Source organism: Chelonia mydas, chromosome 8, assembly GCF_015237465.2.
Source record: "Chelonia mydas isolate rCheMyd1 chromosome 8, rCheMyd1.pri.v2, whole genome shotgun sequence".
Lineage (NCBI taxonomy): Eukaryota > Metazoa > Chordata > Testudines > Cheloniidae > Chelonia > Chelonia mydas.
Window position 1 is genome coordinate 6,533,934 of NC_057854.1, and position 13,076 is coordinate 6,547,009.

General features: G+C 50.1%; 1 protein-coding gene across 3 annotated transcripts; it reads right to left on the minus strand.

Moving 5' to 3' along the window:
- Positions 1-2,152: 2,152 nt before the first annotated feature.
- On the minus strand, positions 2,153-11,222 carry SMIM3 (small integral membrane protein 3). Of its 3 annotated transcripts, none has more exons than XM_037907244.2 (3): positions 10,977-11,110; positions 6,845-7,095; positions 2,153-4,477 (listed from the first exon to the last, which is right to left on the minus strand). In XM_037907244.2, exon 3 carries the CDS (start codon positions 4,464-4,466, stop codon positions 4,281-4,283), a length of 186 nt encoding a protein of 61 aa, XP_037763172.1. In that variant the 5' UTR covers positions 4,467-4,477; positions 6,845-7,095; positions 10,977-11,110; the 3' UTR covers positions 2,153-4,280. The 3 variants fall into 3 exon arrangements, with proteins under 3 accessions (XP_037763172.1, XP_037763173.1, XP_027689464.1); XM_037907245.2 differs by having other exon boundaries at positions 6,845-7,061; positions 10,977-11,103; XM_027833663.3 differs by lacking the exon at positions 6,845-7,095 and having other exon boundaries at positions 10,977-11,222.
- Positions 11,223-13,076: the final 1,854 nt, after the last annotated feature.

The window sequence follows — 13,076 nt, forward strand, 5'->3', positions numbered from 1 at the left end:
GCAGTTTGCATGAGCGGGCACACGCACGCACCTGGATGGTGGAGAGTCCAGCTTTGATCTCATCATGGTTAGCCCTTTGTCATCAGACCCCTTTGGTTTCTGTGCAGAGCCTTACAACTCCCAGTTACCTGGAGAAGGCGAATAAAACCTCACCGAGAATTGCATTTCTTTAACCCTTTGACTGCTGAGCGTCCCACCTCCCGTGAACAACCCTGTGTTGCCAATGTAAACACAAGCTAGGCTGAACTGGTTGGGCCATCAGGCTGCCCAGGAAATGGTGCCTGATGGCGTGTCAGGCGTGCCCGGTGTGCTCAGCAATGAAAGAGAGCAGGGTCTGCGAGCGGTGCCAGGTGTGCCTGGCAGTGCCACAAGCGAGCATCTTGTGACGTGCCAGGGGCATGCTGAATTGGGAGCACGGCTGGCTCTGCGGGCGGTGCTGACCAGCGGCACGCTGGGGATCAGGGGCGCGGTTCCATGCCTCTTCATTGCAGCTATGTTGCTTTTACATCTGTGCCTGGACAGTTCTCACGCTCTCTCTGCCTCAGCCCATCCCCCCTGTCAAGCCAGGCACACACACACACAGAGTGGAGAGCTGGCCCCACAAAGGCCTCTAGAATGACCAGGGATTAGTTTGGATTTACCATTGTTTCTAGTGGGGAATGCCATACCGTTGCTATGGTAACTCAGTAAATACCCAGTGTTACCATCGTTTCGAGGCTTCCTTCACGGTAAGCAGGATGTTGATCTCGTCTCATTTAAGCAGCTGCCTCACTCCCGTGGCCCAGATCACCAGCCACTGGGGCCGTGGCCCCAAGACCGTGTCAGAGCCTAGGTGGCATTTCCCAACAACTGCTGTGCCTGCTGCACATTTAGTTCCCATTGCCCTTAGCCACATGGAGAACAGACACGTTATGCCCAGGAATGGAAAGCTCAGACATTTCAAATCAAGGGGCCCACGGGATTAAGTAGCAGTGGGAAACACAGAAGATGTTAAACCAAGGTCCTCTCTACTCATTCCTGGTCCCTGTCCAGGTGGAAGTTAAGGATAACTCCAGCCTCTGGGCTAACAACGTGAGAGCTGTTGCTCATCATGTAATGGCAGTTGTGTTTCCCCTGTGCAGGCCTGGCCTAACTCATTACTTTGTAAACTAAAATGCTTTGAAACGCTCTATGGAAAGGAGAATACTCCAGCGCATGGAGCAAAGCAACTAGGAGTCAGGCCTGTAGGGTTCCGTTCCTGCCTCTGTCACTGACTTAGGACCTGATTCTCCATCGCCTTGTACCTCATGCTGTCATTCCCATGGTCTGAGCCCCCAGCCCGGCCTGTACTACCGCAAAGTCCACAGGTGCCTTCAGCCCCAGCACCTTATCAAGCTGCACTGGAAAAATGCTACCCAGCCTGAGACGATTCTGCCGAAAGAACATCAGCAGTGGAATGTACCTTTCCAAGCTGCATCACTGTATCGTCAGCATTTTTCTATCTCCCATTAGCTCCTCTGAGTGCAGAAACAGGGATGTAGGCAAAGGCTACAGCTTCCCACTGCCTCTCTGTAGTCTCAGAAACTTGCAAGCGTCCACCACTTTCCCACACCACAGCCCTACTCATCTTATGACTTAGCCCCGTCTCTGGTTTGCTCACGTAAAGCTGGTTTCAAACCCAAGATGTAAACAGAAGCCCTGCACCAAGAGCCGTGCTATGCTTCATGCAGTGAGGTTGTGGTGGTCACAAGATGTCGAGGGAGAGGAGCGAGTTATACAGATCAGCCTGAAACTGAGAAACTAAAACCTCATGCTGCAGCACCCCAGCAAGCACGGGAGTCTGTCTGGTTTTTGTTAAGAGTTCTGTGGGATTTTATCTTGTCCATTTGTTTTCCATCTGACGCTATTTACTTTATTCAGCATATTCATCTCTCTTTTTGTAGAGGACCTACCTCTGTAATGTGATGCGCTGAGGACGTACACAGTATGTTACAGAGCACAGAATAAGAGATGGTCCATGCCTTGAGGAGCTCCCCATCTCACACAGGAACAAAACCAGGGCCATGGCTCAGGACAGGCAGGGAGTGCAGGCAGCGCTGCCAGTGAGGTCAGCGCAAGAAGGATTTATGGACCTAATAGTGTCCTTAGCACGGATGGACGACATCCACACATGTAGAATAAAGTCCATTTATTCCATGGATTGGTGCAATATCACAGTTTATATGATGGTGATTTTGCTCACACATGTCCTATAAATACATTTATGTCACGCTTTTCCTATGTACATTGCATTCACCCTCCTGTTCCTTTTTTTCCCCATAACTTTTTCTTGCAACTCAAAAAGTGCAAACTTGGCAGCTTAAGTTTTGAGTTTTAGTGTCTCTGAAAGCAACAGCCAGCGAGCAATGGCTGCAGTTAGATACAGCTAGGCAGCCTTTCCACACATAGCTTTGCTAGTCCCGAGCTGCAGCACCCGCCCCTTACCTTTCCCCCACTGTTCTGGTCTCAGGACGCAGCTCACGAACCCCTGTGAGTTTCCCCTGCTGTTCTGTGCCTGGGTCCAACGCATAGTACAGTCAAAGCACTCCTGTCTTGAGTTTTCCCAGTCCTTGGCCTCCCTCTCCTGGGCACTGGCTGCTAACTGTACCATAGTACACAGAGCTTTTCTGCTGCACGGAAATACCCCCTGAGAACTCGCAAACTCACTGCAGTGGTGCTTTAAGTGGATTGTGAGCCAGTTCTCCCAGTGAGAAGGGGGAGTGCACTGCCCTGCTAGCCCTAATGCATCCCTTTGCACTTACATACCTAGGCCCCGTTTAGGAATGTTTTGTCTAAGCAGTCTCAGCTGTTACAGGTGAGGATAAAATAACCCTATGCTGCCTTCTAGCTTTGAGTCTATAACCTATATCCAGAGGGTGGGACCAATCCAGACTGGCTGCTGAGTACTAAGAGGGGCTCCCTTCTCCTTCTCCCCTCACTGCACTTTCTCTCTGTGCGCTGGCTTGGAATTTGCATTCTCCTGTTTTGTTAACCATTTCCTCCCCATCTTTGGGCGAGGAAGTGCAGAGGAGCTGCCACAGAACTACGGGGCTTGCGCTTGTTAAGGACATGGGGCGGGAGGGTCCTTCAGCACCGGTTTGCATCCAGCACGGATTTACCCTCTGGCGGCTGGTGAGGGTCTGTGTACCATGAGCCCAGCTCCCAGTGCCTGGGTGTCCCTGTCACACAGAGCACCATAGTAACGGACTCCATGTTGGCAATCTCTGGAGAGAGGTCAAGGGCTGAATGGACCACCCAGACTGAACTGGCCCGCAGCCCTGGAATAGGGGCCTCCCTAGAGCAGGGTGGAGGCATATTGCAACCTGGGACTGATCCCGGCTGGACCCTGTCAACAGGCGCCAATCTAGCCCTTTCATTACAACGATATTAAGAAACCAGAACAAGGTGACAGGCCCAGAAAGGGGGTGACTGGCTGCCTGGGGGTGATGCCGTGTCACTCCCAAGAGCTGTTAGCCAAAGGGCCTTCCTCTGAAACCCAACACCTAGTACATTTCTGGTACAATTACACCAAATGCCTGCAACACAGCAAGACTGATACGGCTGCGATTGGCCCCTTCACTGTGGTAACGATGTTGATACAGTCCCATGGCCTTGCAAACCCAGAAGCCAAATGCACCCCTGTTTTTGCCACCTTACATGGATCCCCTCCCCCCAAGCCAAATAAATTACTTTCACTGAACCCCACTTCCCTTCCTTGTTCTTCTCCTGTGGCTGGGGGAGCTTGGGTCATGGAGACGGGAGATCCCAGCTGTGAGGAGCCAGAGGTCACCAGCCCCTGCCCTCGCAGCGAGGGAGAGTGGCACGGCGCGAGTCACTCAACGTCCAACGCCACCGCATCTGGAAACCATTTTGCTCTCAGAAGTTGAACATTTCCTTTGTGGCCCCTGGCCTGCAGCTTCTCTGTCATTTCCGAGTAGCTCACCAGGTAAATACGAGGGGGCCATTTTGATTGGAGTGCATGAGATGAAGCCCAGACAGGGGCTTTCTGGGCCGCTGCACGCACTGAGGGGGACTCACCCATCCAGACTCCAGAAGAAGCTTTGTCACCAGTCGGAGTGGGTGACTAACCTAGCTCCCTTGCGTGCATTTGGGTGACACACAGGGATTTCGGGTCCCAGGAGTATCAGCCTGTGCTTCCTGCCATGTCCTGGCCGGCACGGCTCAGGGAGCTGCCTGCTTCGCCCACTGTCTTTTTCTCCAGTGTGGTCTGAGGGAGGCCACCTCGGCCCTGGGCTCTGTTCTCACACGACCCCGTTGCGTATGGGGTGAGTCCGCACCCTGTAGATGATGACAGCCATGGCCGGGCACAGCACCATGGATGTCATGACAAGGATGGTGGCCAGGATGATCAGCACAATGACCCAGATGTCCAGGATGTGCTTGGGGATGGCAGACATGGTGGGATTTGGGCTGCTCATGCCTTCCATCCTCTTCCTCTCTGCCACAAAAAGAAAGAGTTATGGATAAAGCAGGGCACAGAACAGCACAGTCCAGAAAAGACCAAATAGTTATATATTCCATCTCCTCCTCCCCACTCACCCCATGCCTTCCCCCTCCCCTCCCCTCCACGGTTCCCCCTATCCTACCCCCTCCTCATCTTCCCCATCCCATCTCTAACCCCCTCCCTCCTCTCGGTTACCCCTGGCACTACAGAATGGCCAACTGTCTCTTTCCATGTCACTCCTGGCCTTTCCCAACCTAGGCTGAAAATACAACTTTCGTCCCCTGGCCTCTCAGGTCACATTAAGGCCTCAGCCTCCTCCATCCCGCCCTTTGCTCTTTTATTCTTGACAGCAGTAGAGCAGGGCCACAAGCAGGCTAAATGGCCTTTCGGGTGAGATTTTCAAACCCTAACCTGCATGTCTGGAGCTTGTCTGGTGCTGCTGGCTAATGTATTTGGAAATCCTGCTTCAGTTTTAAACTTTTACAAACTTCAGTGCATCAAGGTACCTCCTTGGCACAGTGTATTACTTTTGCAGGCATCTGTATTTTGCAGCACTCTGTGCAAGGCAGAAATGGCAGAAATGTAAACCCATGAACTCACATTTCAAACAAAGAAGCTTGGTTTGATGCTTAGAGAAGGGGGCTGGGTGCCAGGAGCCTTATTTCCATCTCTTCCATTGACTTGCTGTGTGTCACTGACTAAGTACCTTATATACTGTGTATATATATATATAATAAATGTATGTAACCCCATTTACCCGCTGTTAAGTGGCCAGAGCAAAGCCGCTGTGAGGAGGCCCAGCGTATGCAAGGCTTGGATAAAAGCCGCTGTAAAAATACTAATTGTTAATTATTTATTATTATATGACTTGAGACAACGAAGCAGTGACCCGGGCATTCTAGCCAGTTATACCGTGATGTGTGGGTTGCTGAGGAGTGGAAATCTTTGAAATTAGTGAGAAGAAGAGCTTGGTGTAGCTCGAAAGCTTGTCTCTTTCACCAACAGAAGTTGGGCCAGTAAAAGATTTTACCTCACCCATCTTGTCTCTCTAATGTCCCGGAACCAAAATGGCTACAACAACCCTGCACAGGAGAAATGCAGCATCTGATTACCGCAATATCAGTATATATACTGTTTTAGGCTGGGAGTTTCAAATGAGACGAGGGGAGTTAGGTGCCTAAATCCACCATACATTCAATGGAAGTTGGATACCTAATTCCTCTAAGCACTTTAGAAAATCGCAGATTTAAACTCAAGGCCCTGGCTGCCAGTGTCACGTCTGTTTGCACTGGGGATTAGGGATGGAATGTCCAACTGACGTACTCCATCCTAGATCTACTTTTCTAGCTTCTCTGCTGGATTCTGACAACACCGGGCTGTAGGATTTAGGCCGTGGCATCATCCACTGGATTCTGCTGCCCTTGAGGCATCTCTCTTCCCATAATTGTGGCTTTCTGAGTCATGGAGTTAATAGTTTAATTACCAGAAAATCGTCAGAGGACACCATCAGGTAGGACTGACGGGCTGTGGTTTATCTTTCTGGTCTTTTATCCACCCCCGCACTATCTGCTCCTCTTTCATGTCTTTCCAGTCAACTCCAGGCTGTGCTAGTCTGCAGATCAAACCTCCCTCTGCCTCCCCCTTCCTTCTGCAGAGCTTTCTCAGAGCTGAGCCCAGGGTCTGGGTGTTATCTTGTTCCCAGAGCTTAATGGAGCAGTGCGACAATCTCTCTCTTAGGTCCTCACACTCTTTTGATGCATTTATCCTCACACACCCCTGTGAGGTAGGGCAGTGCTACATTTCCCATTTGACTGATGGGAAACTGAGGTACTGAGCAGCTAAATGACTCACCCAAGGTCACACAGAGAATCTGTGGTGGAGAAGGGAATTGACCATGGGCCTCCCAGTTCTTAGGTTAGTGTCCTAACCATTGGACAGCCCTTCCTTTCTAAAAGGGAGGGTCAGGGAGGAAGGACATTCAAAGTAGGGCCTGGCAAACCTTTGTTTAAACAGAACCAAACATGATAAAGACCTGTCTCTGAGGTTCTCCGACTCATCTGCTTATGAACAATCAAGGTGTCACGGAGTGAGCAGAGCTGATTGTAATTAAATCCTGAAGGATGTAGGTGACATTTGTTGGTGTAAGGGCTTTTACGCCAGCTAGACTGGTCTTCTGGCAGGGGACTGAGTCACCAGCTCTGCTTCTGGTCCCCCCAGGAACCCTTATCTGTCCCCATAGAGCTGGGGGTAATGAGTGACCAGGAAGGGGAGAGATATGTCTTTCCCAAGCTCTGAGCAAAAACATTTCCCTGGATGAGCCCTGGGCCCAGACCAGGCTTCACCCACTCATGCATCACACACCTGTTTACGAAAGATGTGTCTGGAAGGGAGGACTGGTTGAAACTGGCATGCGAGTGATGCAGGTCCATGCATTTCCATGTGGCAGGGGAGAGGCCTCCTGATGTCATCAGCAGGTTCAGGCGTGTTTCAGGGCAAGAATTCGCTGGCCCGTTTCAACTGACGTTAAAAGCTACTCTTCCAGCGTAGTGGGGGCTTCGGTCAGCACAGACGACCTACTCTGTGCCCCAGCCCACCCAGAAATGCAGGGGGGACTGAGTCAAAAAACAGACCTCTGGGAAGAACAAGCTTCTAGTTGTGCAGCAGAAGAAAGTTACCTTGGTCAAGGTGTAGATCTAGTAACCCCAAGGATGACAAATGGTGCACACACTTAGGGGCTGATCCTGCAAGCCTTACTCATGTGAGTGGTTCCGGGGAAGTCCGTAGTCCCAAAGAGGTGCTTAGAGGCTATGGCGGTGGATATTCTAAGTAGGTATCAGCCTGGGAGAAAATGTATTTCCTCTTTTGCAGCCTCAGTGATGTGCCTTGTCCATCTCAGATGGCCCAGAGACACAGCTCTGATTCTCCTCCCCCTAGAGGGGACACTCAGAGTCCATCCCAGGTCAGCACTGAAAACTTGTTCTGTTTGAGGTGCGTGGATGAAATGCACAAGCTGATCTCCCTCTCCGGTGCACGTGCTAGTAAATGTTGGCCACCTCAGGTAATCCCAGGGAGAGAGCAGGATGGAATTATTTTGGCCCAAGCTCTAAATGGATCATAGAATCATAGATTTTAAGGTCAGAGGGGACCGCTATGATCATCTAGTCTGACCTTCTGCACAATGCAGGCCACAGAATCTCACCCACCCACTCCTGTAACAAACCCCTAACCTATGTCTGTGCTATTGAAGTCCTCAAATTGTGGTTTAAAGACTTCAAGGTGCAGAGAATCCTCCAGCAAGTGACCCGTGCCCCACGTTGCAGAGGAAGGCGAAAAACCCCCAGGGCCTCTGCCAATTTGCTCTAGAGGAAAATTCCTTCCTGACCCCAAATATGGTGATCAGCTAAACCCTGAGCATGTGGGCAGGACTCACCAGCCAGACGCCCATGAAAATATTCTCTGTAGCAACTTAGATCCCACCCCATCTAACATCCCATCACAGGCCATTCATTGGGCATATTTACCGCTAATAGTCAAAGATCAATTAATTGCCAAAATTAGGTTATTTCCATTCCCAGCACTATAAATATGACATGTGCTCCTGCCGGCACAAACCCCCTCATGGAGCCCTGGATGGCGCCCTGCATGCTATGTCACTCTGGAGCTTTATCTCTGGTGCTGATCAGCAAGTACTTCCACTATTTGCAGGAGCTTGTGTCACACTCATACCAGCAAAGGTAGTGCAGGAGGAACCAAGATGTCAAGCCTCAAGGGCCCTGCAGATAAAAGCCCTAATCTCAGCTAATGCTGGCTGCGGATGTTAGGTCAAGGCTCATGCAGATTCAAAGGTCAGGCTGCACCCACAGCAGAGCCTTGAAAGCATTTCTTGAAACCTGGGCTGTTTATGCAACCACCGTGCCTGGTAATTGGTGCAGGACAGCACATTCACCCTCTGCGACATGAATGCTCATCAGTGCTGCGAAGACTCTGAAGACCCCACCAGCACTCCGCTTAGAATCAGAGGTTAAAGATGGATGAGGCCTCGAAGGTCATCCAGTCCCTGTCCACTGTCACTGCTTGGGGCTCAAGACCAAGATTCAGTGGCACTGTATTTGTGTCCGAACTGCCTCAATACTGATCTGCCCATAACGTAGTTTTATGATTTGCCAAAGGAAACACCCCATAGGAGAGCAGGACTCAATTTCTGAAAATGGTGCTTGTGGCAAAAATGCATACTCAGTGGAGCACCTAACGTGTGCAGTTCCTGCAACCAGGCATGCAGCTGTGGCCATGTGCGTGCAAACGGACACACAGACATCTAGATGGTCATTTGTAGGTGCATTTACTGTGATCCCGTGCACACGTGTGGTGATGGTGGATGCTAATTAGGCTCCAATTTGGCCAGGCTTAATTCTGAAAATGTTATAGATTAAGTGGCACCGAGCAGGGTAAATCCCTGTGCTGTCATCTTTGGAGATCTGGGTTCGAAACTTAGCCTGCAGCAGGTTAAAAAAGGTAATGAAGGTTGGTGGCCTTAGTTTAGTGCCCACTAGATGGGTATCAACATAGCCACTCGAAACAACACGTGGCACAACTCTGTGCTCCGCACTGGAATAACAAGGAGTGTTGCACCTTTCGACTGAGATGCATAGGCAGAGCTGAGAGAGGTGAAAGGTTTGGGGCAGGTTAGAATAAACGTCCATTGCCAGAATGGGACACTTGCATTGGATGCCTGATTCCAGCCAGCGCTGGCAGACCCTCGCTCTCCTGGGCACTGAATTTCATCCCAGTTTATAAGATATTAAATGTCACCAAGGAGGAAGCAACCTGCACTTAGGACCAGACGTTCCTCTCCCTTCCCCTTTGTCTGGGGTGAGGGCAGGGCCCGAATGGGAGAGGGCTCAGGGCAGCTTCCTACATTCTGTAGCAGTTCTGATTAGCAAGGTTTTGCACCATCACACTCACCCACTCCCGATCTCAGCCCTAGGAAGCCACATGTCAGAGGGTCTATTCCCCACCTCCTGGGCGTCTCTCCTATCATTATCCAATATTTTGCTCTCACTCTCCCAGGAGGTAGCCTGGCATCCCAGCTGGGCTGTATAACAAACCCTGAGCTCCGTAACTACACACGACAAGGAGACTTTTCTTTTCAATTCTTTAACCTTAAACTTCTGTTAATGAATTCCCCCCCTCCCCTTAATTTAGAGAAGTATCTGAGGAACATTGCAGGCTGGGCTTATTCTAACTCCACAAAGGATAAGGTGGCAATTGCTGACACTGCCCTTTTTGTGGAACGGGTCCGTAACCAGTTTTACTGCTTGCTGCTCGAATGTCAGAAAGAATTCTATCCACAGGGAGCTAATTTCCGAGTGGTCATATGTCTTCCCCACTCCAGCGCTAACACCAAAGCACTTACGCCAGGGACAGTGAGGAGAGCTGCTCTCATGGCAGAAGGCTGAGAGATCTCGGTGCCAAAGCAGCCATCATCCAATGTCATATCATGGCCAGCAACCCTGGTCTGAAATAAACCTACAGCAAAGGGAATAGACTAGATTCTGATTTCATTTACGCTGGTGTCAATCAATCACTTACTCCACGGACGTGTGAAAGTGAATGAGGATCCAGCCCAGGCAAGTTAAGGATGCTGCAGGAACAGGAGCAGCGACTTTCTTAACTTTTGAACATTCATCTATAATCGTCTTTCAAAGATGGTTCAGGAATAAATTAGTCACTTTTACTGAAGCATAGGGGGGACTCTCTGACATGGAGGCGCGTGGGGGAACTAAGGATTGAGTTGCTACGAAAAACTCCTGTTCACCCTGTAGCTCTGTCTCTTCAGTGATTCGGATCAGAGACAGGGAGGGAGGAAGGGAGGGATAGTCAAAAGGGGAAACGCAGTGACCGCAGAATGAGGCAAAAGCAAAATGTGATGATAAACAGGGAAGACATGGACACACAGAAGAGATGAGAAAATCACATGTGGCCCCTCACTGTTGGTGGCTAAAGATCTCAGCAACAGCACACACGCACCCGTGCTTTTCCTTTCTAGCATGAGTTGTGTTTTCAGAAGGCAGGACTGGGCTAAGGGACCAGAAAATAAGACTCTGTCAAGCTACTCTACTTGGGAGATTAATCAGATCCTCCTGCACTTGAACCTGAAGATCATCTCTAAGATCATCTCTAAGAATGACAGGTTTCAGAGTAGCAGCCGTGTTAGTCTGTATTCGCAAAAAGAAAAGGAGTACTTGTGGCACCTTAGAGACTAACAAATTTATTTGAGCATACACTTCCGTGAGCTACAGCTCACTTCATCGGATGCATTCAGTGGAAAACACTGTATTTTCCATTGAATGCATCCGATGAAGTGAGCTGTAGCTCACGAAAGCTTATGCTCTAATAAATTTGTTAGTCTCTAAGGTGCCACAAGTACTCCTTTTCTCTAAGAATGAGACGCTGCTGTGCTTAAAAGCTAATGAAAGAAAGAGCTAATAGTTACCTGCTGGCGTCCTGGCAGCTCGGTGACTAGGGGACTCCTTGGGAAGAAGAGGAGAGAGACTCAGACCATCTTCTAAGGTAGCTAGCAGACAACTTTCCAAGCCACCACGCTGAACCAACACGCTGGCTCGTAATTCTCTGTGTAAGAGAGGAAGATCGGTCCAGCCCTTCTGAGTCTTGACTCCGCCCTTCTGCCTGGAAGCCCAGAGCCTGTGAGTGGTGGGTGGGGAGACAGTGCGTGTACGAGTTTCTGTCTGGTTAGATAGCTGCTGTGTGCAGTTATGGGCAGCTCTCTGCCCACACCCACTCCAGGAAGAGGGAATGTACAGTCTGACTGAACAGCCTTTGCCTCACTCACTAAAAAGGGAGCCTTTGTTTGCCTCCCTCTGGCTCAGTGCTGCCCAGTGGCCATGTGTACACCAGGGAAGTGCGCACATGGTTTAAGGCAGTGGTTCTCAACCATGTACTCCTGGGGGTACCCAGAGGTCTTCCGGGGGGTATATCGACTCCTCTAGATATTTGCCTGGTTTTACAACAGGCTACATAAAATGCACTAGTGAAGTCAGTACAAGGTAAAATTTCATACAGACAATGACTTGTTTATACTGCTCTATAGACTGAAATGTCAGTACAATATTTATGTGCCAACTGATTTATTTGATAATGATATGGTAACAATGAGAAAGGCAGCCATTTTTCAGTAACAATGTGCTGGGACACTTTTGTATTTTTATGTCTGCGTTTGTAAGCAAGGAGGTGAAACTTGGGGGTACGCAAGACAAATCAGACTCCTGAAAGGGGGACAGTTGTCTGGAAAGGCTGAGAGTGGTTTAAGGGTTCCAGCTGCTGCGTTCAGAGTCGGCGTGAAGGCAACGGTTGTCAGGAACTGGGGCAGGAGAAGCAACCAATCAAAGGTTTAAAAGTCATTGATCCTGCTGGCCCCAAGCCCTTCCTGCAAATCCCAGCACCCTCCTCCATCATTCCTACTCCATCCCTGCAAATCCTGCTGCTCCCCTTCCACCCTGTACTCCATTCCCAGGCATCCTGCACTGACCAGGGGTCTAAATTTCCCAGCCACTTGCACCTGGAAGAGCCCTGCATTCTCCAAACCATTTCCTTGCTATTCCTTGGGAAATTTAAAATGAAAGAAAATAATTGTACAAGGGAGCTTGCTGCCAGGCCCAAGACCGAAGCAGAGAGGGCCAAGGGTCGTTGGTTCATCTCCCCTGGGCTGCTCCTCCAATGCCAGGCGTGGAGGCGCTAGGAGGAACCACCTATTGCATCCACACTGAGCACCACCAGGGCAGGTCCCTTCTGTGATCATTCTCAGGTGCTGCTGTAAATGTGGGGACCCAGACTGAAGAGTTTGGACCTGCGGCAGCACCGAACCAAGTCCCTTGTGAAGAGGGCTGCAGCTAAGCAGGAGTTCCTGGGGGAGCTGGGAAGTCCTGAGGAGGGAAAACAGACTGAAATTCTGCAGGAGAGGAAGGAGGTGAAACGACACTGAGTTCCCTGAGGAAACGGAGACAAGTTCTTGGGTCAAAGACTCATTCATCCTTGTGGCTCTCCACAGCCAACCGCTCCGCCAACCCCCAAGCATGCCCCATCCCTCCAAACCATCATTTTTAAAAACATGTAATCAAGCTGGGTTCTTCTTCTCTGGTGCTCAGGAGTCATATTTCCAGGCCTTCCTCCACAGCCAAAAGGGCTAGAAACTTCCCTTATTTTTACATAAGAGCTGATGCCTGCATGGAATCACTTATCTCCGGGAACTGGGGCGATACGAAACGCAAGCCTGACCCTCAAGTCACGGGAATGGGCAGTTCTGAGTCAGCACGCAGGGCTCCCCCGTGTTCTGGGACACGTTTGTTTTGCTAAGATTTGGCACGCAGCTCAAGATCCTGACTGATTGTGACAAGAAGGCCAGCTTTGTTCCTGAATCCTGATGGAATTTTCCACTACCCTGGGCGATACGAAAGGCCAAGGGGGGGAAAAAAAATCCATCTATTCCTGGTTGCCTCCAATCACTAAAAGAGAGAGTCAAAAACGAACCAGAAGAGCACCTCCACTTTTTGCAGCCACTCTTATGTATAGCTCAGCG